Here is a 22616-nt window from a genome sequence, read left to right as displayed (position 1 = left end):
GACATGGGAAGGGTCAGAGAGAAAGGAAGACAGAGAATCCCAAGCAAGCTGTACACTGTCAGTGCAGAGCCTGACACGGGGCTCGAACCCACAAACCATGAGATCATGACCTGAGCCGAAACTAAAACTCAGACACTTAAATGACTGAGCCACCCAGGTGCCCCATGTCTTATGACATATTAAAGGAGCTAGGAATATTTTATTTTAGAGAAAAGAAAACATAGGACAACTAGAAAAGTTGTCTTTGAATATTTGAAGAGATGTCATATTTAAGAAGTATTAAGCTTTTTTTATAATCACATAAGACAGAACCAGTGGGTATAAATGTCAGTGAAACCAATTTCAGCTTAAATTTATATATTCTTTGTGGGTGAGTCCCAAAATTTTCAAATGCTTTATCTGAAATCGTAATAACTGTAAGTTATTATTGTCCCCATTTTATACCTGAGATTCAAAAAATTTTCAGGAAGTGAATGATTTATATGAAGTCACACAGCTAGTAAAGTCTAGAGACTGAGACCAGGTTTTCTGATTTCCAAGTTCAGCAGTCATTCAAGTACATTACATATGCCTAATGAGAGCTTGAAAGAGATTTTTGTTTCAATTTTAAATGTTTATTTATTTTTGAGAGGGAGAGAAAGCTAGGGAGTGGCAGAGAGACAGAAGGAGAGAGAGAATCCCAAGCAGGCTCCATGCTGTCAGTGCAGAGCCCTATGTGGGGCTCGAACTCCCAAACCATGAGATCATGACCTGAGCTGAAATCAAGAGTTGGATGTTTACCTAACTGAGCCATGTAGTTGCCCCTGAGGGAGATTTTTTAGGTAATCAAAGGTTAGTTTAAAAATAAAAGATAAAGGAATGTATTCCCAGTGAACCATAGGAAATGTTCGAAAGAGACTGGACAATAAGTAGCCTGGGATATTGTGGAGAAAATTTAATTATCTGATTGGAGATTGAACTTGAAGGTCTCTTTCAAAACTAAAATTTCAAGATTCTGTGAGGACTTCACATAGATGAAGAAATGGAAGAAAACACCAAAGGTGACTGTAAGAGTTAGTTTTCCTAACTGTATATTGAGGAAGGGTGTGTAGAATCATAAAAATGAAGATAAGCCAGAGCAGATATGAAGTCTGATAATAAGTCAAGATACTTGCTTGTTCTGGCATAGTTTATTGAAGTTGGTAGGAAAAAAATGATTTGAAAAGAAACTAACATTTTTTTTAAAGTAAAAATATGCTGATCTTTAAGGCATGGCTTGTATACACATATAACTTGGTTTATTCCTGCCAAAATATATTTTATCTTTATAATATCAACATATTTGATTAGCATCAATTTTCTTTTTCAGAGTTTCCCTAGCTGAAGCGCATGCTCGACTGAACTTAAGGAATAAAGTGCTTAAAGAAGATGTACTAATTGCAGCCTTATTGTTTGAAACATCTCTCACACTGAAATATGGTAATCTATTATTAATTTGTTAATGATCACTATAAATAATTATATTTAAATATTCTTAGACTGTTAAAATATCTATAAAATTTTATAAATTTTATAGTATTTATAAAATAAAATGTTATAGATATTTAATTTTTTAATTTTTTAATTTTTATTTTTTTAAATTTAAATCCAAATTAGTTAACATATAGTGTAATAATGATTTTAGGAATAGAATTTAGTGACTCATCACTTACATATAACACCCAGTGCTCATCCCAAAAATGTCCTCCTTAATGCCCCTTGTGCATTTAGCCCAGCTCCCTACTCAACACCCTGCCAGAAACCCTCAGTTTGTTCTCTGTATTTAGGAATCTCTTAATGTCTCTTTGTCTCCCTCTCTGTTTTTATATTATTTTTGCTCCCCTTCCCTTATGTTCATCTGTTTTGGATCTTAAATTCCACATATGAATGAAATCATATATTTGTCTTTCTCTGACTTACATTTCACTTAGCATAATACACTCTAGTTCCATCCATGTTGTTGCAACTGGCAAGATTTCATTCTTTTTGACTGCCTAGTAATATTCCATTGTATGTATGTGTATATATATACCACATCTTTATCCATTCATCAGTCAATGGACATTTGGGCTCTTTCCATGCTTTGGCTATTGTTGATAACTATAAATAATATTGTTGCTATATACAATGGGGTGCATGTGCCCCTTTTATTATTTTATTTATTTTTAATTTTTTTCCAATATATGAAATTTATTGTCAAATTGGTTTCCATACAACACCCAGTGCTCATCCCAAAAAGTGCCCTCCTCAATACCCATCCCCCACCCTCCTCTCCCTCCCACCCCCCATCAACCCTCAGTTTGTTCTCAGTTTTTAACAGTCTCTTATGCTTTGGCTCTCTCCCACTCTAACCTCTTTTTTTTTTTTTTTTCCTTCCCCTCCCCCATGGGTTTCTGTTAAGTTTCTCAGGATCCACATAAGAGTGAAACCGTATGGTATCTTTCTTTCTCTGTATGGCTTATTTCACTTAGCATCACACTCTCCAGTTCCATCCACGTTGCTACAAAAGGCCATATTTCATTTTTTCTCATTGCCACGTAGTATTCCATTGTGTATATAAACCACAATTTCTTTATCCATTCATCAGTTGATGGACATTTAGGCTCTTTCCGTAATTTGGCTATTGTTGAGAGTGCTGCTATAAACATTGGGGTACAAGTGCCCCTATGCATCAGTACTCCTGTATCCCTTGGGTAAATTCCTAGCAGTGCTATTGCTGGGTTATAGGGTAGGTCTATTTTTAATTTTCTGAGGAACCTCCACACTGCTTTCCAGAGCGGCTCATGTGCCCCTTTTAAACAGCACACCTGTATCCTTTGGATAAATACCTAGTAGTGCAATCGCTAGGTTGTAGGGTAGTTCTATTTTTAGTTTTTTGTGGAACTTCATAGTGTTTTCCAGAGTGGCTGCACCAGTTTGCATTCCCACCAACAGTGTAAAGAGTTCCCCTTTCTCCACATCCTTGCCAACATCTGTCATTGCCTGAGTTGTTAATGTTAGCCATTCTGACAGGTGTGAGGTGGTATCTCATTGTAGTTTTGATTTGTATTTCCTTGATAAGGAGTGATGTTGAGCATTTTTTCATGTGTCTGTTAGCCATCTGGATGTCTTCTTTGGAAAAGTGTCTATTCATGTCTTTTGCCCATTTCTTCACTGGATTATTTGTTTTTTGGGTGTAGAGTTTGAGAAGTTCTTTATAGATTTTGGATACTAACCCTTTATCTGATATGTCATTTGCAAATATCTTCTCCCATTCCGTTGGTTGCCTTTTAGTTTTGCTGATTATTTCCTTTGCAGTGCAGAAGCTTTTTATCTTGATGAGGTCCCAGTAGCTCATTTTTGCTTTTGTTTCCCTTGCCTCCGGAGACATGTCAAGTAAAAAGTTGCTGCGGCCGAGGTCAAAGACATTTTTGCCTGCTTTCTCCTCGAGGATTTTGATGGCTTCCTGTCTTACATTTATGACTTTCATCCATTTTGAGTTTGTCTTTGTGTGTGGTGTAAGAAAGTGGTCCAGGTTTATTCTTCTGCATGTCACAGTCCAGCTTTCCTAACACCATTTGTGGAAGAGACAGTCTTTATTCCATTGGATATTCTTTCCTGCTTTATCAAACATTAGTTGGCCATATGTTTGTGGGTCCATTTCTGGGTTCTCTATTCTGTTCCATAGATTTATATGTCTGTTTTTGTGCCATTAGCATATGGTCTTGTTGATTGCAGCTTTGTAATACAGCTTGAAGTCCACAGTTGTGATGCCTCCAGCTTTGGTTTTCTTTTTCAGGATTGCTTAGGCAATTCAGGGTCTTTCTGGTTCCATACACATTTTAGGATTATTTGTTCTAGCTCTGTGAAGAATGCTGGTGTTATTTTGATAGGGATTGCTAAAATATTATGTATATATTAATTATTATTTTAAAAATTAGTAAATTTTTTAAAGTTTATTTATTTATTTATTTTTGAGAGGAGAGAGAGTGAGCCCAGGCATGAATGAGGAAGGGGCAGAGAGAGAATCCCAAGCAGGCTGTACACTGTCAGCACACAGCCTGATGCGGGACCCAATCCCACAAACCTTGAGATCATAACCTGGGCCAAAATCTAGCACCCACTGAGCCAAGTGAGCCACCCTGGTGCCCTAGAATAATAAATTTTTGTCAGGTAAGGCCTGTTTCAATTTGAATACTTACTAATTGTTTATAGGTAATATAACACGTTCCTTGTTATGCATGATTGCTTGGATTCTGAAACTTTTGCTTTGCTTATAGAGTTCTGATAAAACATGTATTAAATACAACATGAAGTGATTCTAAATTTATCTTTCTTTTACTTAAACATTTTTTTAATGTTTATTTATTTTTGAGAGAGAGAGAGACAGAATGCAAGTGGGGGAGGAGCAGAGAGCGAGAGAGACACAGAATTTGAAGCAGGCTCCAGGCTCTAAGCTGTCAGCACAGAGCCCAATGCAGGGCTCAAACCCATGAACCATGAGATCATGACCTGAGCCAAAGTCGGATGCTTAACCAACTGAGCCACCAGGTACCCCATAAATTTATCTTCCTTCTACAATAACATGCAACAGGAACACCTGGGTGGCTCAGTCAGTTAATCATCCAACTCTTGATTTTGGCTTAGGTCATAATCTCACAGTTGGTGAAATGAAGCCCTGCCATGGGGCTCTACACTGACAGCATTGAGCCTGCTTGGGATTCTCTCTCTCCCTCTCTTTCTTCCCCTTCCCCTCATGTTCTCTCTCTCTCTCTTTCTCAAAATAAATAAATAAACATAAAAAAAATAAAATAACAAGCAGCATTCAATTGTCAAGCAGTCCCCCTCAATGCAGTTAAGCACAGAGACAAAGAAAATGTGTTCATTTTGTATCACTGCCTTCCTGAATTGCTAGCTATAATACTATGACTATAGCATTTAATTGTTTAAATGAATTTGAGCTTATTATGGTTTTGCTAATAAAAACATAAAAGGGCTCCTAAAGTAAGAGTAAACAGAGTTATTCTCACAAAGCTCTTGCCGAATTGGATCAGACATTAATTTTCATAAGATATTACAATCCTTGAAGCCAAACTCTGGCTCCAACCTTGGGACTTAAAGGATGTATTAACACTGACTTTTTTGGGTGTATATATTCAGTGCTTAAATTTGCCTTAAATTCAATTTATACAGTAATAACAGTTCACAAAAACTCATTAGAACATTAGAACTTTGTTCTATAATTGTCAAAATCAAACATTATTAACCTGGGATTCATGGATACTTAGAGTTCTCGGGACTTGTGAATCTCTAAATTATATGAAAATATTTACATGTATGTGCTTGACACCTTTTTTGCTTAGAGAGATGAATGGTAAGTTTTATGAAGTATGTCTTATAGGTTCATTACCCCCAGAAAAAGTTAGTTACCATCCCATGTTAGTTTTATGCACCAAAAGAGAAAGACATTGATTCCCAACCAATACTAAATAACAGGAAGGATACAAAAATATTTTTATTTTTAATTGGCTTTATCTTTTACAGGCTTCCTTTTTTAGAGATTTTATTGTTTTTATTTTTTATTTTTTTAAATGTTTATTTATTTTTGATGGGTGGGGAGGGGCAGAGAGGGGACAGAAGATCTGAAGCAAGCTCCCTGCTGACAGGAGAGAGCCTGTTGTGGAGCTTGAATTCATGAACCAAGAGATCATGACCTGAGCCAAAGTTGGACACTGACTGAGCCACGCAGGCACCCCAGATTTTTTTTTAATTTTATTTTTTATTTTTTAAAATTTATATCCAAATTAGCATACAGTAAAACAATGATTTCAGGAGTAGATTCCTTAATGCTCCTTACCCATGTAGCCCATCCCCCCTCCTACAACCCCTCCAGTAATCCTTAGTTTGTTCCCCATATTTATGAGTCTCTTCTGTTTTGTCCCTCTCCCTGTTTTTATATTATTTTTGTTTCCCTTCCCTTATGTTCATCTGTTTTGCTCTTAAAGTCCTCATATGGGGGCGCCTGGGTGGCGCAGTCGGTTAAGCGTCCGACTTCAGCCAGGTCACGATCTCACGGTCCGTGAGTTCGAGCCCCGCGTCGGGCTCTGGGCTGATGGCTCGGAGCCTGGAGCCTGTTTCCGATTCTGTGTCTCCCTCTCTCTCTGCCCCTCCCCCGTTCATGCTCTGTCTCTCTCTGTCCCAAAAATAAATAAAAAACGTTGAAAAAAAAAAATTAAAAAAAAAAAAAGTCCTCATATGAGTGAAGTCATATGATTTTTGTCTTTCTCTAATTTCACTTAGCATAATACCCTCCAGTTCCATCCACATAGTTGGAAATGGCAAGGTTTTATTCTTTTTGATTGCCGAGTAATACTCCATTGTGTGTGTGTGTGTGTGTGTGTGTGTGTGTGTGTGTGTGTATATATACACACCATACCTTCTTTATCCATTCATCCATCGATGGACATTTGGACCCTTTCCATCCTTTGGCTATTGTTGATAGTACTGCTATAAACATGGGGGTGCATGTGTCCTTTCAAAACAGCACACCTGTATCCTGTGGATAAATGCTTAGTAGTACAATTGCTGTGTCGTAGGGTAGTTCTATTTTTAGTTTTTTGAGGAACCTCCATACTGTTTCCCAGAGTGGCTGCACCAGCTTGCATTCCCACCAGATTTTATTTTTAAAAAATAATCAGGTTTTATTTTTTAAAGTTATCTCTACACCCAATATGGGGCTCAAACTTACACCCAGAGATCAAGAATCACATACTCTACCGACTGAGGCTGCTAGGCGCCCATATCTTTTACATTCTTATTATTTGTATTTAAAAGCATACTTGATAAAATCTAACACACATTTTTTTATGTACCATAACAAAAAAATTCTGCCAATTTTATTATGACATGCTATCAAAATTAAAATATAGATTTCAATAAGAAGACAAAAATTTGTGTCTTTGAATTTAGAAACTATACTATTTATTATTAAGGACCCCTATGGTAGAATATGGCTATTTTCACTTGGTAACTATTTTGTCAAGACTTTCGTGAAGTATTTAAGAAAGCATCTGTTGAGGAATATAAAACTAAATGAAGATTTTTTTTCCTTTAGTTATTTTTTGTTTTCATAATGAATTTCAGTTAGGTATCTTGATTTTTAAGTCTTAAACAAAACAATGTTAAGAGATCCTTAAATGTTGGAGCACCTGGGTGGCTCAGTCAGTTAAGCATCTGACTTCAGCTCAGGTCATGATCTCAGTTTGTGGGTTCCAGCCCCACGTGGGGCACTGTGTTGACAGCTCAGAGCCTGGAGCCTGCTTTAGATTCTGTCTCCCTTTCTCTTTGCCCCTCCCTTGCTCATGCTCTGTCTCTCTCTCTCTCTCTCAAAAATAAATAAATGCAAAAAAAAAAAAAAGAGCTCCTTAAGTGTTATTTCAGTTATAGCAGGAAATTGGAAACAAGAAAAAAAAGAAGAAAAAAACATAGCAAGAAATTGATCTCTACTCAGGGACATTTTTCTGGGATGCAAAAAACAATAGGTTGTGCTCATGAACTAGATTTAGAAGTTGGGGCAGAGGGCATAGGGAAGAATTAAAGAAAACTCCCAATTTTCTGCCTTGAGCAACTGAGTGGACCATGATGCCATTTACCACAACTGGGAACAAAGGGTTGGGAGAAAAACCAAATTATAGATAGATATGTTTGAGACATCCTACAGAGATACCTTTAGATTGATACAAGAATCTGGAGTTAGGTGAGGGTTCTAATTTAGAAATTTAATTTGGGAACCATCAGCCCAAAGATGGTACTCATAGCCATGGAATGGATGAAATTACCTGAAATTACCTAGATTGAGAGTATACAGAGAACTCCAGGACTGCCCTTGAAGAATTCCAATATTTAGAAATGGGGTTGAGGAGGGGGAACAAACAGAGGAGAATGAGAAGCTGCAGCTACAATGTAGTAAGAAAATCAAGTGTAGTTATAGAAACAAGACAGTTTAAGATTAGATTTTACAGAATTAGGGGAAGATCAAAGGAATAAAATCCTTAAAAAGGTGAGAGGGGATGGGATCCAGAGCACATGTGAAAATATTGGTCTCTAATGAAAGAAGTCACTTCATTATATAGGAGGGAAGACAAATGGATACAGAATCAGGTCTGTATCCATTTGATCATACACTCTACACAAGGTCATCAGCTAAAAGCAAAAGGTTTGAGGAGAGAAGAATGGAATATCATAGTCATGGGAGCAGGAGGCAGAAGAACATTTGTCTTAGACTCAGCAGGGTTGTCTGGCAGTCAGTGGGCATCCATTTGAAGTTTCTGTGATTCATTTAAAGTGAAACCAAGAGATGCCAATTATGTGATTTTCTGCCTAACAGCCTGAGTGCAGGCATAAAGTAAATTGTTGGGTTCATGCAGAGTTGAGGTTTTGATAGGTGACTGTGATAGAGTGTTGCAGAGGGGTAAGGGAGTGGGGACACTGGCTTGGGATAGATTCTTAAATAGGTTAAAAGAAGGAAGTGAATTGAAGGAAGCCATTTGGAGGTCTTGGGATAGAAGCTGGAAGTGTAAGAGGGAAGGGGGATTTGAACTAATGGTTTTGAAGTAAGTTTTTGGTAATGTCAGTTTCCTGTGATTTTCCTATGTGTGGTGGAGGTAGAGGAAAAATTCCAGAGAGGTCTGGAGTTCAGAGGGTCATTCACATGGAAATCACTGAATGGCAGGTATTAGGGAATAGAGGAATATTGTGAGCCATGTGCTGAGAACTGGTTGACTTCACCAAGGAAGAGAAAGAGTAGTAAGCCCAAATGGCACTGGGCATCAGCGGAGAGATTTTTATTAAGAGGAAAGCAGGGACAAGAATGGTCTGGTAGCAGCATAGGGGCAGCAAGTTAGTCACTGTCTCTGTCTTGTGTTACTAAGGTATGAGTGGTGTTTTGAGAAAAAGCAGCTTCACTTTAGAGAGCCACAGGGAAAGCAGTGTTCTCAAGGAACAGTAAGGATTCAGGTAAGATAAAGGGAATGGTAAAGGGAGCAGTCACGGCAGTCTGAGACTATGTTAAGTGCATACTGATGACAGACGGCTCTAGGAAGGTAGGCACTGTCTGCTTGGCTAGCAACTGTACTCCTGGCCAGTCACATGTATGTACTCATTCAATGAATCAACAATGAAACAGAATTTAAGAGCTTAACTCCTAAAGTGGTAGTCAAAAAGTTTTTTTTAAGTTGTGGTAAAATATATGTAACATTTACCATCTTAACGACTTTTAAGTGTATAGTTCAGTGGTGTTAAATACGTTCACACTGTTGCCACCATCCATCTCTATAAACCTTTCATTTTTTTCTGTACCCATTAAACAATAACTCCCCAATCTCTCCTTCCTTCCTCCAGTCCCTGGCAACCACCATTCTTTCTATTTTTATAAATTTGACTTCTCCATGTATCTCATATAAGTCTAATCATATGTTGATCTTGTGGCTCACTTCACTTCATATAATGTCCCCAAAGGTTTTTTGATGTGGTAGCATGCATTAGAATTTCCTTCTTGTTCAAGATTGAATATTCTATTCCATTGTATGTATGTGTACACACATACACACACACACACACAATTTTGTATTCATTCACCCAACAATGGACCTTAGATTGCTTGCACCTTTGGCTATTGTGAATAATGCTATGAACATAAGTATATGCTTACTTACCTCTTTGAGACCTTGTTTTAAATTATTTTGGGTATATGTCCATAAATGAAATCCCTGGATCAGGTAATTTTTTGAATAAACTGCTACTGTTTTCCATAAGGGTTGCATCATTTTACATTCTCACCAACAGTGCACAAGGGTACATTTTCTTCATATCCTTGCCAACATTTGCTTGATAGTAGCCATCCTTATGGGTGTAAGATGGTATTTCACACCATTTACCTAGTGATTAGTGATGTTGACCATCATTCATGTGCCTATCTTCTTTGGAGAAATGTCCGTTTCTCCTTTGCCGATTTTTGAATTGGGTTATTTTCTTGTTCAGTTGTAGATCCTGTATCAGATACAATTTGCAAGTATTTTCTCCCATTCCATGGGTTGCCTTTTCACTCTTCATTGTAGTATTTGACGCACCAGTTTATTTTGATGTGGTTTAACTTATCTATTTCCTCTTGTTGCCTGTGCTTTAGTGTTATAACACTAGAAATCTAGTGTTACATAAATTCTAGAAATCACTGCCAAATCCAGTGTCATGAAGCATTTCCCCAATTTTTTGTTTTTGTCTTAGTTCTTATGCTTAGGTCTATAATATAAGGGACCAACTTCATTTTTCTTACGGGTATTGTTTTTTCAGTACCATTTATTGGAAACTGTCCTTTCCCCATTGGTTTTGGCACTCTTAAAGCATAAATCATTTAACCATGTATTTGAGGGGTTCTTTCCAGGCTATTCAATTCCATAGGTTTATGTCTTCTTGTCAGTGGTTCTGAATAATTGAGATTACAATGATGTCTTTATCCTCAGTCATCCGCTTAACCTTTATTAAAGTGTTTCCCTACCTTCTAATACCTTCTCTCCCTACTTCTTCCACCTCCTCACAGCACTATTCAGGTTCAAAACTCTAATGCCTAGGTCAACAGATAACAAAGTTCTAGTTTCTACACTTAAAAAAATGTTATTTTTGAGAGAGAATATGAGCTGGGGAGGGGCAGAGAGGGTGGAGGGGACAGGATTTTAAGTGGGCTCTGCACTGACAGCAGTGACCCCAACACTGGGCTCGAACTCATGAACTGTGAGATCACGACCTGAACCAAGGCTGGACACTAAACCAAGCCACCCATGTGCCCCTCTAGTTTCCATGTTTTAAAACACAGTATTTTTTCTTGGCTCTGGTAAGTCTGTGTATATACTGAAACTATTTCATGAGTCTCAAAAACAGATCAGTTTTAAATGATTATTGAAATATTCTATTAAATAGGTCAGAACTTAATTTAAAAACTCTTATTGGGGGGGCCTGGGTGGCTCAGTAGATTGAGCATCCTACTTTTTTAAAGTTTGTTTATTTGAGAGAGTGGGGGAGGGGCAGAGAGCGAATCCCAAGCAGGCTCAGTGCTGTCAGCTCAGAGCCTGACGTGGGGCTCAATTCCATAAACCATGAGATCATGACCTGAGCCCAGATGAAGAGTCAGATGCTTAACCAACTGAATCCCACAGGTGCCCCAATCATCTGATTCTGTAATTCAGCTCAGGTCATGATCCCAGGGTTGTGGGCTCAAGACCCAGAGCAGGCTCTGTGCAGAGTGTAGAGCACGGTTGGGATTCTCTCTCCCTCTGCCCCTTTCCCCAGCTTGCACTCTATAAAACAAAACAAACTCATACTATTTTGCTGAAAATGTGATTTCACATTTAGCATTTTAAGGACTTCTCATTTACACTTTTTTCCTTAGGGGCCACTGTATTTTGTGTTGCTCCAAATGCAGTATTTCCATTTGAATTGTATAATGAAGAATATTTGGAGCAAAGGGATATCTATTTGAATCAATGCCAACAGCAGCTCCAACAGTTTATTGCCACGTATGGACCTGGGACAGCTATTTTCACTAGTGATGAATAGGCAATCTGAGGAAAATCATTTTCTTCACTCATATTTAAGCAGTGGAAAGGTGTGATTCTGAAGTAATGCTTCAGGTAATACTATGTATGGTAGTACATTAGAAGGCTATCTTAAAAATATAAAAGGTCTCATTATTAAAAATCTGGTCGGGGGACCTGGGTGGCCCAGTTGGTTAAGCGTCCGACTTCAGCTCAGGTCATGATCTCACAGTTCATGGGTTCGAGCCCTGCATTGGGCTCTGTGCTGACAGTTCAGAGCTTGCTTCAGATTCTGTGTCTCCCTCTCTGCCCCTCCTCTGCTCATTCTCTCAAAGAATAAATAAACATTAAAAAAACAAAAAAAGAATCTGGAAACTAAGCAATGTTTAAAAACGGTCACTTTTATGTAGTTCTACTTGTCACAAGATGGCAAGAACAGTTTACATGAGAATATTTACCTAAAAATAAATCATTTTTCTTGCACCTGTGAACCTGACAAATGGAGTAAATAACAGCAACATATAGAAGCAGAAGCCTCCAATTTAAGGACATTTCCTACTTCATTACTTTTTATGTCCATTATATAGTTTTGGAATCCCTAATTATGAATTCAGGGAAAGCTTGGAAACTTTCCATTTTTTAAAGCCAGGTTAAATGAAAAAAAGTAATTTATAAAAAATCAAGGGGTAAGAATTGGCTCCTTGAACTTAACTGGTTACAAGAAAGGCACCAAAAGGCAAAGAAACCCAATTTGCAAACCATCTTCATTTTTGGAGGGAAGAGATCTATTCTGAAAAGGTGTGTGCGGGGAAAGAGAAAATATATTTAACTTGTAAAATCCCCAAATCCTTTTCATTTTTCAAAGGTTTAATGTTTTTTTTAAATGTTTTTGAGAGAACAGTGTGAGTGAGGGAGGGCCAGAGAAAGGAGACCCAAAATCTGGAGCAGACTCCAAGGCCCAAATGGGGCCTGAATATACCAGGAGATCCTGACCTGAGCCAAAGTTGGACACTTAAAGCAGTTGAGCCACCCAGGTGTCCCAATAATTATAAAAAAATAAGATACTACCATGCCGATTCTTTAGAAACTGGCACTTTATGGAGCTAAACCATAAAGGTTGACAGCTCTCTCTATAGGCCTTTGACAAATCATTCCTACTCATTCAGCAGTATTTACTGAATATTCACTAGTTTCAGAGACTTGTGTTACTTTTTCAGAATGCAAAGCTAGTTTTTTTGTTTTTGTCTTTTAAGCTTTTATGTATTTTTTGAGAGTGTGGGAGAGAATCCCAAGCAGGCTTCATGCTCAGTGTGGACATGGGGCTGGGCTCCATTTCATGACCTGAGCCGAAATGGAGTCAGCAAAGCCAGATTTTAAAAACAATTTACATATTATAGTTCTAGAATTCTAGACTTGCCATAATGAAGTTATAACCTAAATAAAAGCACTCAACAGGGGAAAAGCAAGATTTAGCTAAATTCAAGTCTTCAGAGTTAAGAATTTAGCTTTAGAATTCCTATAAATTCTAAGCCCTGGTTGGAATGGACTGTCCAGTCACTATTTCCCTTAATATGGCATGTTATTGTTTGTACTAAGATCACAATTTTTTTTGTTCAAAGGCAAAAGCCAAGAATAAGATTAAAACTTAAACTATGTAGGTCACAGGTGAAATCTTTATTTGTAAGGGATAATTCGTTAAGGTGTTTAGGAGATTCCAAATACTTATTTATTGATAAAGAACATACTTTCTTAAAGTATGCTAAAAACAAATCTAATGATTATGGAACTGGAGATGTTTAAACACTCGATATATTTTAAAGATAGCAGACTTTACTGCCCAACAGTTAAAAGTATTCAAGCATGTATTTCTCTACATAACTTATTGTGAGGTGATCAATGTTAAATAAAGTATTTATTCATGTCTTCTTGACCAATTCTTCATTTTTCCTTCCAACTGCATGCCTCTGGGGAAAAAAATCAGAAACCAACAATGAAAATCACCCCATAGTCAAAATCAAAGGAAAATCAGACTTCTGACAACACACACACAGGCAACTTTAACAGGATATGGCCCTAACCCTTTGGAGTTTCAGATACTTTTGAATTATTGTTAGCTGTGATTGCCAGAATTACTTACCGAGGCAATGAAGAATTTTTAACCACAACAGTTATGGACTTGGACATTCATCTGCAGCTACCTACATGATGAAAAGAACATATAACCCATTTTAATGAAAAATTGCATTATACTTGAGTAATTCACATAAACAATATACATAACTGGCATCTCAGTCTTCAAATTATTTCTTCAAAGAAACCCTCAGCTGGGTAAACGGCAAAAAGTAATTTAAGTCATCATTGTGCCAGTTACTAAACCTATCTAGGTCAAAAACCTACTAAATGGTTTTGGTACTGCTTTTCATAGACAGTACCATAAATACATAACAAAGCACAGTGTTTAACATTAAGTTTTGGTACCTCATTACATGCAGTTGTGCTCCTAGTGGTTTTATCACAGCCATCCTCAGATGTTTTTGGAAAACATCACAACGTTCATTCATCTTCAACTCATAGGCTCTGTTGCACCTAGAAATCAAAATATTTCATTGTGAATTCTCATTTGTACTTGCCATCTGTTTGGCATCTTATATGCAGGAATGGTCCAGTAAGACTTTTTCATTCTCATCAAGAGCCATAAACATTTTACTTACAACCTTCCTGACTCCCATCTAACTTTTTATAAAAACTACTAACATTTGAGGCCATATACTGGAATAATTTTGTTATTTAACACATCTCTCATGGAATGAAGTACTTTCTGCTTAGTTCTACTTTTTTTGGTAGTCCAAACAGATAACCCCAAAATTTAGAACCTCTGTAATGGCTTGAACAGATTAGTACTTTTGACTGTTGAGGCCCTAATAGTTCTATAAATGATCTTTCCAAGCTGGAAATGGGTTTATTAGCATGGATAGGAAAAATTGTGGCTATATATAGGATGTTCTTTACTGTGGCAGTATCGATGTTAGGACATGATGGTCCTAATGAGTACCTAGCCATTGCTTTTCTGTCTCAGAGCTTGACAAGGATGAGATGAGTCAGGTTAAAGGTTAGATGTATAAAAACAAGTGTGTAGACCTCCAACTAAAGCATCACAATGGCAAATCTAATGTAGTTTTAGAGCAGATACATTATGTTGACATCATTATTGGACAGTCTTGTAGAATTAAGTCCCAGGTCACCTGAAAGCACACTTAGGTAGTGCAAAGAATGGCCAGGGCCACAGATCATCTCTTACAGCACCCCAGGAGGGTAAATCATTGAACCAGACAGCTACTGGAAATGATTTATGAAGACACATCAAATGTTGTACCTTGCAAAACAATTTATCATTTTCAAGTCTGGAAATAATTTCACATCGTCAATATTAGGAACACAAACTATTAGTTATGAATAATACCAACTTGGAAAGTTTCAGTGTAATGAGATTCATGGGAACTACTGACAACTATATGCATAATCTCATTTGTGTAAATCCTACAAGAATGTTTAGTGATACATATTTGTAATAAAACTGCTGTGCCTGCTTCGGCAGCACATATACTAAAATTGGAACGATACAGAGATTAGCAAGGCCCCTGCGCAAGGATGACATGCAAATTCGTGAAGCGTTCCATATTTTTGAGGGTGCGGAGAAAAAGGAACCCTCTTGCACTGTTGGTGGGAATGCAAATTGGTGCAGCCACTCTGGAAAACAGTGTGGAGGTTCCTCAAAAATTAAAAATAGACCCACCCTATAACCCAGCAATAGCACTGCTAGGAATTTACCCAAGGGATACAGGAATACTGATGCATAAGGGCACTTGTACCCCAATGTTTATAGCAGCACCCTCAACAATAGCCAAATTATGGAAAGAGCCTAAATGTCCATCAACTGATGAATGGATAAAGAAATTGTGGTTTATATACATGATGGAGTACTATGTGACAATGAGAAAGAATGAAATATGGCCCTTTGTAGCAACATGGATGGAATTGGAGAGTGTTCTGCTAAGTGAAATAAGCCATACAGAGAAAGACAGATACCATATGGTTTCACTCTTATGTGGATCCTGAGAAACTTAACAGAAACCCACGGGGGAGGGGAAGGAAAAAAAAAAAGAGGTTAGAGTGGAAGAGAGCCAAAGCATAAGAGACTCTTAAAAACTGAGAATAAACTGAGGGTTGATGGGGGGGGTGGGTGATGGGTATTCAGGAGGGCACCTTTTGGGATGAGCACTGGGTGTTGCATGAAAACCAATTTGACAATAAATTTCATATATTGAAAAAAAATAAATATTAAAAAAATTTAAAAAAATAAAAATAAAAAATAAAACTGCTATCCTTCCCACTCAGCTCAAAAAGCTAAGAGCCAGGATACAAAATCCCAGATGAGAGGCACCTCAGGAGTTATGACGGTAGGTAGGTTGAAGGCAGGAGTTATGTGATAGGTAAAAAATTAGATGGTAGAGTAATGAGAAAAATCACAGTTCTTAAATGGTGTGGTGGGCTCCGTATTTATTATGCTTCAGGATTTACCTGTTAATGAGTATTTTTACCAAACATTTGGTTTGAAAACCCCCAGTATTTAGCAATAAAAGTAGGATTGATGCCACTTATGCCTCAAAATAAAGATGACTAATACCAAATGTAAACTATTTTTAGCCATCAAATGCCCTGGTGACAGCAACATATTTGGGAGGAGGTAACAACAAAAAAGCCCGACACAGGATTATACCGTTTCATCGATGAGGTATTAATACCATTTTAAAGTATTTAAGTAATCTCTATATCCAAAGTGGAGCTCAAACTGACAACCCCCACCGCAAGATCCTCCAACTGAGCCAGCCAGGCGCCCCAATAACTTGTTTTTGAATAGGTAACACGTTCTTCCAGCCTCCCTGCTGTTGATCAGTTTCTTCAGTATTATGTCCAGAAATACACATCTCTATATAAATGCAAGCATCTAAGGGTAGAGCAGGCATTTATGGCTTAGGGATGTTCTAAACAGTACATATTGTTCTCCCAACTTCAAAACATCACGTCTTTAGAAGATATTTACAAAGGAAGATTCACAAACACATGCGACAAATCACTGTCCTAAGTCGCTACCAGAACTGTTACTAAACTGGTAACAATTTTAAAAGCCAATCACAAACTACAGTTAAGTAAAGGTTGTCTTTAATATCCTAGAGATAATGCCTTTCCCCTTTTATAAAATGCTTGCGTACTACGAATAAATAAGTCGCCCACTAAGGGACCCTAAAACCGTCTAGGATGCACACAAGGCTTTGCTGGGGATACAAAATTGCTCCGAAGGAGGCCCCGGCGTACACCAAAACCACGCGCCATACCTTCCAGCCGCCTCGAAACCACCTCAATCTGAGAAGGCCCTTTATTAATTTTTGACTTTAGAACAGTCGAAACGGGCGTTTATTAAAAAAAAAAAGGGTCAGTTGAGACTCGCGGCTGGTTACTAAAAAATGCGACAGAGCCAATAACCCAGGACGCTCTGGGTGGCAGAAGGGGAAGGCTGCCTCCCGGGCCGACCTCGCGGCCATGCAGCTTACTCGGCTGCGCTCGGCAAGGTCGGAGGCCCTTTACACTGGGGCCCCAGGGCAGAGCCCAGAGGAGGGCCTGGGTTCCGGCAACGAGTCGGGTTCCCGGTAGTAACAGGTTGAACTAAGGCCGCAAGGACTCCCACCTCGAAGGGCCCAGCGACTGGTCCGCTGCCGCCCGGCCCGCATGACCGACCAAGTTTCGCACGGCCTCCTCCGTCGACAGCCGCGCGGAAAAGAAAGCACAGCTTCTTCCGTTGGGCTTTTGGGGCTCCAGGCCCCGCCCCTTCCGGGCTCTGGCCCCGCCTCCGACAGGGGAGCGTGTGTCCGGCGGCGGAGTCCGTGCTAAGCACCAGGGCGGTAGTTGGAGCTGCGTTCTCAACGTCTGGGTGGCGCTACCCTGAGATCTGCGTTTCTCCGACTGCGGTGGAGTGCTACACCGTAAGTTCATATTGTAGGGAACTTTTGGAGGCTTTCAAGGCTCATGAGGACTTCACCCAGAGCTATTTCACCGAGTATGCAAACGTGTAGTCTGTCAGTTTGTAATGGACCCAAAAGAGCGGGAAATACTCCAAAAAGGAAGGGTCTCCCATTCCCAGTACTATATATTTGTTTAGTCTTCTACTCCCCCACGTAGTTCAGTGCTTAAAAAAACTGGTGGTATTGGACATCCCAATTTAGAATAAGGGTATCTGGAATCGACCCCATCAAACACATAGAAGAACCAGTTGCCACAAAAAAAGCTGTTATATCTCCCTCATAACAATAGCTACTGCTGCTGTTTTTGTTGATAATAATTGTAGAGCATTTAAAAAAAAAAGCATTCGTAAAGCAGTCACCCGCTTTGTTTATGAACATGTTCTAATTTGCTATTGATTTTTTATTTTTGTGTTTTTTTACTCTTGTTTCTTTCAATCATTTTATTTGAGTCCTGGCTACAAAGCACTAGACTTAGTGCTGTAGGAGATAGGCTGATGATCTTGTTGCCAGAAAGAACACACGTGAAAGCATGTAATTAAACAATTGAATCAGTAAAAGGCACATCATCTTTCCTTTATAAATTGGAAGTATAAGAAACTGATTCAAAATCCAGTACAAATGTATTTGCCTCAAGGAAACATGGTAAAAAAAATCTAAACTTAGCAAAATAAATTGTTGGTTATACTTACTTTCTCAAAGAATTTCTCTCTAACGTTTTTGCTGAATGTTTTGCAGGGGTTTAAAATTCTTTGTTTGGGACCCCAGCTGGGCAGTTTATTCTGTCAGGTGGTGGCTTGGACCTCAGCCTGCCATTGCAGACTCTTGGCTGGATGTAAACTTCTACAACCTAATTTTGCAACCTGGACAGCCACCTCCATCAGGCCTTTGCCTACAAGTGGATGGGGAGGTGTGGGAGCTACCATTACTGAAAGTTGTACTGAAAGAGGAGGGTGACTTTGCTGAACCCATAAATGCTATGGCAACATTTTAGGCATGTTCTCAGTGTCTAGGGCCATGTGAGAAGGAACTGGAGATCAGCATGGATGCTCCTGCAACAGTTCCTTACAGGATACCTCCTAAGTTGCTAGTTTTCCTTTCCTTCAGTGGGTTGCTCACATGGCACTTATTAGCATCTTCTTCTGAAGGATACCTGACCTGGATAGGATATGGAAGGGACCACTGTTTTAATGACTTAATACGTTCTTCAAACTAGATACAATTAAATTCTGGGACTAAAATTTAGGTGTTCCTAAAACTCCACAGCCACCTATTTTCAGATTACAATTTTAAGTCAGTTGGGTTTTTTTAAAGTTTATTCATTTTGAGAGAGACAGAGAGAGAGAGAGAGAGAGAGAGAGAGAGAGAATCCTGCGCAGGCTCTGTGCTGACAGTGCACAGACTGCACTGCACTGACCAACACAGGGCTCTATCCCACACACCATGAGATCATGACCTGAGCTGAAATCTAGAGTTGGATGCTTAACTGATTGAGAAACCCAGGTGTCCCAAAGCAGGTTTTTTTTTTAATTTAAGTAATCTTTACACCCAACATTTGGCTTGAACTCATGACTCAAAGATCAAGAGTTGCATGCTTTTTTAAAAATATTTTTTTAATGTTTATTTATTTTTGAGAGAGCGGGCACAGAGAGAGAGGGGACACAAAATCCAAAGGAGGCTTCAGGCTCCGAGATACCAGCACAGAGCCTGACAGGAAGCTTGAACCCACGAACCATGAGATTGTGACATGAGCCAAAGTTGGACGCTTAACTGACTGAGCCACCCAGGTGCCCCTTGAGTTGCCTGCTCTTCTGAGCCAGCCAGGTGCCCCTTAAATCAGTTATTTTAATTGATTAGTAGTATAATTCATTAAATAAATGTTATGTTTTCAACTGCATCGCAACTAAGTGGCTTTAAAAAAATGAGTAGTGTATTATCCCACATTGCAGGAAGTCCAGAGGTAGCTGGTTCTAGGGTTGGTTAATTCAGCAGCACAGCATTGTCAGAGTTTGTGGTCTTCTCTGAGACTCTTGATTTTCCCTTCATGGTTGCAAAAAGGCTCCCACAACTATAAACATCATATCTTCTTATAAAAACATCCAAAGGCAGGAAGGAAGGAGTTTTTTTTCAGGTGTTTCTTTTTTTTTTTTTTAAGTTTATTAGTTTTTTATTGTTTTAAATAAACAGAGGCAGAGAAGAAGAGGGAGAGAACCTTAAGCAGCCTCCATGCTCAGCACAGAGCTTGATGCAGGGTTCGATTCCACAACCGTGGGATCATGACCTGAGCCAAAATCAAGAGTCCAGCGCTCAACCAACTGAGCCACCCAGTTGCCCCACGGTGTTTCTCTTTTAATCTGTGTGAAAAGTACTACCAAGAATGCCCTTCATGCCATTGACCATGGTTGGGTTACATGTCCAGAGATGATCAGCTTGTTCTGTGAGAAGGTAGGTTGTTGTAGAAAAGAAAGAGAAGGGCAAATGGCTATTAAAAGAGCTATCAACGGTTCTTGCCACAACAGGTAATCTTAACTTTAAGATTTGGGGATATTGCTGTGAACCTCAAGAGCTCTCTTCTAGGGATACGTGGCTGGCTCAGTTGGTGGAGCATGCAGCTCTGGATCTTGGGGTTATAACTTCAAGCCCTACATTGGGCATAGAGACTACTTAAGATAGATAGATAAGTAAGTAAGTAAATAAATAAATAAATATTTTAAAAAAGAGCTCTCTTCTAATTACTCTACAAAGGGAGATAACCTTATAGGAGCATGATTAACGATATGGGAATTCTGAGAAAGAATGGGTTCAAATATTCAACTTCTGCCCCAAAATTTGCCACAAAAGCAAAAATAGCTTTTTAACACAGGTTAATTGACATACTAAGAATTGCACATATTTAAGATGAAAAATTTCTAAGTTTTGACATGTATACACCTGTGAAGCATCACACTAAAGTTAATGAACAGGAGCGCTTGGTGGCTCAGTCAGTTAAGCATCCAACTCTGGATCTCAGCTCAGGTCTTGATCTCAAGGTTGTGAGTTCAAGCCCCGTGTTGGTCTCCACACTGGGCCTGGGACCTACTTAAAAAAGAAAAAAGATAATGGACATATTCATCACCCCCAGATATTTCCTCATGCTCCTTTGTAATGTCTCCTTCATGCCCCAAAGCTCCACCTTTAAACCCCATCCCCAGGCAACTGCTGACTGACTTTCTGTTGCTACAGATTAGTTGCATTTTTCTATAATTCGCTTAAATGGAATCATATAGTATGTACTCTTTGTTGGCTCTTTTCATTCAGCATAATTATTTTGAAATTCATCCATGCTATTGTATGTAACAATAGTTAATTCCTTTTTAGTGCTGAGAAGCATTCCCATATATGGATATACCACAGCTTGTTTATCCATAGATCCGTTGATGGACATTTGGATGTATCAGTGTTTGGCTATTACAAATAAAGCTGCTATGAGCAAGTTTCTAGGTGGCTCAGTTGGTTAAGCATAGGACTCTTGACTTCGGCCCAGGTCACGATCTCATGGTTCGTGAGATTAAGCCCCACAATGGGCTTGCTGCTGTCAGTGCAGAGCCTGCTTTAGATGCTCTATCTGCCTTTCTCTGTCTGCCCCTCCCCTAGTTTTGCTCTCCCTCTCTCAAAAATAAATAAACATTAAAAAAAATAGACATTCTTCATTTTGATGGAAACCAATTTATTAATTCTTTTTTTTATATGGATTTGGCTGTTATGTCTAAGGAACTTTACCTAACTCAAAACTTCTGGAAAGTCCTTCCTCCCGCCCCCTCCCAACCATAGACCTACTCAGTTATTCCTCAGCAGAATAAATATGCCCTTTTCAGGACTGCAGATCACTCAACCAGGCTCATCAAGTGACTGTATCCAAGATTCAGAGCTATGCCTCTATGAATTATGTCATGAATTTTGCTGAAATCTAATAAGCCCCCTCAATATTGAAAGACTCATCCTAATCCAGACTCCAAAAACCTCATATCCTGCCATTGCCCTTCCCATTATTTTTTTTAAATTTTTTAAATGTTTATTTATTTTTGAGAGAGAGACAGAGGTGAGCAGGGGAGGAGCAGAGAGAGAGAGAGAGAGAGAGAGAGGGAGACACAGAATCCAAAGCAGGCTCCAGTCTCTGAGCTGTCAGCACAGGGCCGGGGCTCGAACCCACGAACTGTGAGATCATGACCTGAGCCGAAGTCGGACACTTAACCGAGTGAGCCACTCAGGCGCCCCAGTATTCTTTCCTTTTTTCTTTTTTTTAATGTTTGTTTATTTTTGAGAGAGAGCATGAGTTCAGGAGGGGTGGAGAGAGAGGGGGACAGAGGATCTGAAACAAGCTCTGTGCTAACAGCAGAGACCCCGATGCGGGCTCAATCTCATGAACCATGTCTCTAAGTGCATAGATAAACAGATTAGAAGAGTATACATCCACTTCCACATTGTGTGTGCGTGCGTGTGTGTGTTGTGTGCACCATCTCTAGTGCACGTGTGTGTGTGTTGTGTAACAACCTAAATGTCCAGAGACTGGTAAAATGAATTATATACATCCAAACAATGGAATGGAAATCCTACTCTTGTCTGGCAAATTTACTCCTATTTCAGCCTATTTCTCCCTAAACTTCCTCTTTCTCCTCCCCCCATTCTTAGCTGGTAACTTACTAGGTGAGTCAGGACCCTTTGTGAGACCACAAAGAGAAACCACAAAGTGATTTACACAGCAAAAGTGTAGGGGTGGCTGACTCTTGTTTTTTGGCTCAGATCATGATCTCGTGGTTGTGAGATTGAGCCCCACATTGGGCTCTGCACTGGGCATGGAGCCCACTTAAGATTCTCTCCCTCTGCCCCTTCCCCACTTGGGTGCCCCCACGAGCACTCTCTCTCTCCCTCTCGAAATGAAATGAAATGAAATGAAATGAAATGAAATGAAATGAAATGAAAT

At 39.0% G+C, this 22616-nt stretch overlaps 1 protein-coding gene and 2 non-coding genes across 5 annotated transcripts in view; 2 read left to right on the top strand and 1 right to left on the bottom strand.

Annotated features, from left to right (window-relative positions):
- Nucleotides 1-13140, top strand: part of MCMDC2 (minichromosome maintenance domain containing 2) — a 39870-nt gene extending 26730 nt beyond the window's left edge. For 2 of the 3 annotated variants that reach the window (XM_049633659.1, XM_049633658.1), the window contains one exon: nt 1349-1454. In XM_049633659.1, coding sequence (XP_049489616.1) covers nt 1349-1363 — 15 coding nt within the window. In that variant the 3' untranslated portion in view covers nt 1364-1454. Of the gene's footprint in view, nt 1-1348; nt 1459-11437 lie in introns of those variants that run through there. The other variant, XM_049633660.1, reaches the window with a different exon arrangement.
- A 721-nt stretch (nt 13141-13861) lies between these two features.
- LOC125924988 (small nucleolar RNA SNORD87) lies at nt 13862-13950 on the bottom strand. Its single transcript, XR_007458652.1, has one exon. It is a non-coding gene; the product is annotated as a small nucleolar RNA SNORD87 (small nucleolar RNA).
- Nucleotides 13951-15161: 1211 nt separating this feature from the next.
- On the top strand, nt 15162-15265 carry LOC125925009 (U6 spliceosomal RNA). The gene has a single exon (XR_007458663.1). It is a non-coding gene; the product is annotated as a U6 spliceosomal RNA (small nuclear RNA).
- The last annotated feature ends 7351 nt before the right edge of the window (nt 15266-22616 follow it).

Source organism: Panthera uncia, chromosome F2 (assembly GCF_023721935.1).
Source record: "Panthera uncia isolate 11264 chromosome F2, Puncia_PCG_1.0, whole genome shotgun sequence".
Taxonomy (NCBI): Eukaryota; Metazoa; Chordata; class Mammalia; order Carnivora; family Felidae; genus Panthera; species Panthera uncia.
This window is presented reverse-complemented; position numbering and strand designations above follow the sequence as displayed.